This window comes from Oratosquilla oratoria, chromosome 33 (genome assembly GCF_046742065.1).
Source record: "Oratosquilla oratoria isolate Oo_2021 chromosome 33, ASM4674206v1, whole genome shotgun sequence".
Lineage (NCBI taxonomy): Eukaryota > Metazoa > Arthropoda > Malacostraca > Stomatopoda > Squillidae > Oratosquilla > Oratosquilla oratoria.
Window position 1 is genome coordinate 8,005,882 of NC_134809.1, and position 2,500 is coordinate 8,008,381.

General features: G+C 52.6%; 1 protein-coding gene across 1 annotated transcript in view; it reads left to right on the top strand.

Moving 5' to 3' along the window:
• Positions 1-1,288: 1,288 nt before the first annotated feature.
• LOC143017742 (uncharacterized) overlaps positions 1,289-2,500 on the top strand; it is a 77,995-nt gene continuing 76,783 nt past the window's right edge. The window contains exon 1 of the mRNA XM_076172571.1: positions 1,289-2,500. This exon is cut by the window's right edge and continues 95 nt beyond it. Coding sequence (XP_076028686.1) covers positions 2,335-2,500 — 166 coding nt within the window. The 5' untranslated portion in view covers positions 1,289-2,334.

Below are 2,500 nucleotides of genomic sequence, written 5' to 3' on the forward strand. Positions count from 1 at the left end.
AATATCACCGAACATTACTCAAACTAACCTAACCTAACTTAACCTACCCAAATCTAACCTAACACAGTTTAACATATCCCTTCTTATCGTCACCTAAATTTCACCAGGGGAAAAAATAAGCAGAACATCAATACCACGAGCACATCTATTGCTGTCATCACTGCCATCAGTTCGACTTCCATCAACAGCCCAGCAATGCCACCACGACCATCATCTCTGTGCCAAACATCACCATCAATATTAATACCACCACTACTACTGATACTATCACTTCCACTCCTCACAACAACCACCATTTCTATCTCCATTTCCATATCCACCCGACCTCCACTTCCACAGTCACCACTTATACCACCACGCCTGACAACACCCCTAATAGCACTAACATTATTCATTTCAATCATCATCACAATCACTATGCAATATCACCCCTATCTTCGAAATCACCAGCATCACTACAAGTTTCACCGTTACCTACATAGCCAACTGTCACAAACATGACCAAGTTTATTCCCAGCACTAACACCACCAGCACTAACACCACCAACACCCAAGCCACTAATGCCGTGAACAGCACCACCTTCGCCTCACCTCAACCTCCAACCTCACTTATGTCACCACCAGTCTCAAATACACTCATCATGTGCCGAACCACAGTCGCCATAACAACGGCCACAACACCAGCACTCTGCCCACGGTCACCGTCACGAGCACCACCAGCAATCTCACCATCTTCATCACCTTCACTGTTATCACCGACGTCCCTCTCACTCTGCTGTCACCACCACCTCTAAAACGCCGCCACATTACCAAAGCCAGAATGGCTTACAACCGCAATCAATATCACCTCCTAGAGACTTATATACCATCACTTTGACCTCCAGTACAACCACAAACATACCCACCACCACCTGCGTCATCATCACCACTACCATCACAAACGTCATCCCCACCAACATCACATTCAGTCGCCATAGCCACAGGCACTTCCACTATCACCACCACTGCCACCAGTAGCACATCCACCACCATCCCCACCACCACCACCACCATCATCAAAGTCACCATTGCCATCACTAGCATCACTGCTACCAATGACCACAGCAGCATCGGGGTTTGTAGGAGAGAAGCGCAAGGAAAAGGAGGAATGGGAGAAGGATGAGCAGTAGCAGTAGAAGTAGGAAAAAGGGAGGAGGAGGAGGGGGAGGAGCAAGAGAGGGTAAAGGAAGAGTAGGAAGAGGAGAAGGAGGAGGAGGAGGAGGAGGTGAAGGAGGAGTCGTGAGCAGTGGGCGCGCGTCAGTTCCACGCTTGCAGGTGTATTGTGCGCACGTTGGACGGCTCGTCTGTGACTTCGCCTTGTCTCGCCTCTCCTTCCTCCTCCTCCTCCTCCTCCTCTCTTGTCGTCTCCTCTGGTCGACCAGCAAGTATCTCGCCAATAGCCGAGACAGCCTCTAAGTCACATCGTTCTGCTCATCCCGCCGAGCTCCTTTCCTACCTCTCTCTTACTTTCCCCCTTTTCTTCCTTTCTCCTGTTCCTCTCCCTCGCCCTCCGGAGCTCTTAGCGGAGGAGAAATAAGCTCCTCCTCCGCCTCCTCCTCCTCCTGTAGCGCGCGCCCTGAGGCACCAGCCGAGACTCCGGAAATAAACCAGTAAATACATCTTGCGTCATCGTCTAGGTCCCCGGAATCCAGGGCACGAGGCAACACCCAGTCTCTGGGTTAACGAAGCAGAGGAATAAGAAGTCGAGAGCATTCTATTCCTTTTCATTGCTATTACTTTGACCCTCAAGAGTGTCCAGGGTGGGTCGTAGTGACATTGACGATATCAGTTTTCTGTGTCAAAGTCTTATCTCTGTAGCCGCTATTTTCCGTAAGAGATTCTTGTTGGCTCACCTCAAGGACACTGACAGCTTGCGGCTGACCCAAGGTCACGTGTAGAACGCCTCAGGGTCGTTCCGGAAAGAAGAAGAAGAAGGAAAAAAAGAACAGATCCACAGTTTGTGATCTCGCCCCAAGGGGAAAACAGGACCTCTCATCATCTTCGCCAGGACTTCTGGAGTTGCGCGGCCAGAATTATCCGCGCCGGGGTTTCAGGCAAACCCTTGATCCATCTTCTTCCAAGTCGATCCTAGGAAGGAAGTGATTCCCCCTCCTCCCACCCCTCCTCCTCCTCCTCCCCCTCCCTCCCTCCTCACGACCCAGTGAGCCCCTCTTGTTCGAGAAGACATTTTCTTTCGCGTGATCCGTCCTGGAAGGCCTCCAGCTGGCGGGGAGAGTCAAGCCCCGGGGTCCCCAGGCTCCTCCGAGACCCAGGACCGGTTCAGGGGACGACAAGATGGCCACTGCGCTGGTCGCCCGAGGGCCCGTCCGCTCGAGGTCCACCGAAATCCTCTGCGTCGGGTCCTTCAGCATCGTGGTGGACAGCGTCGATGGTGACGTCACGTGCGCCGCTGACGAGGACGAGGTCTTCGGCGATGTGCTCCCGCCGCCCGGAGAGCTGA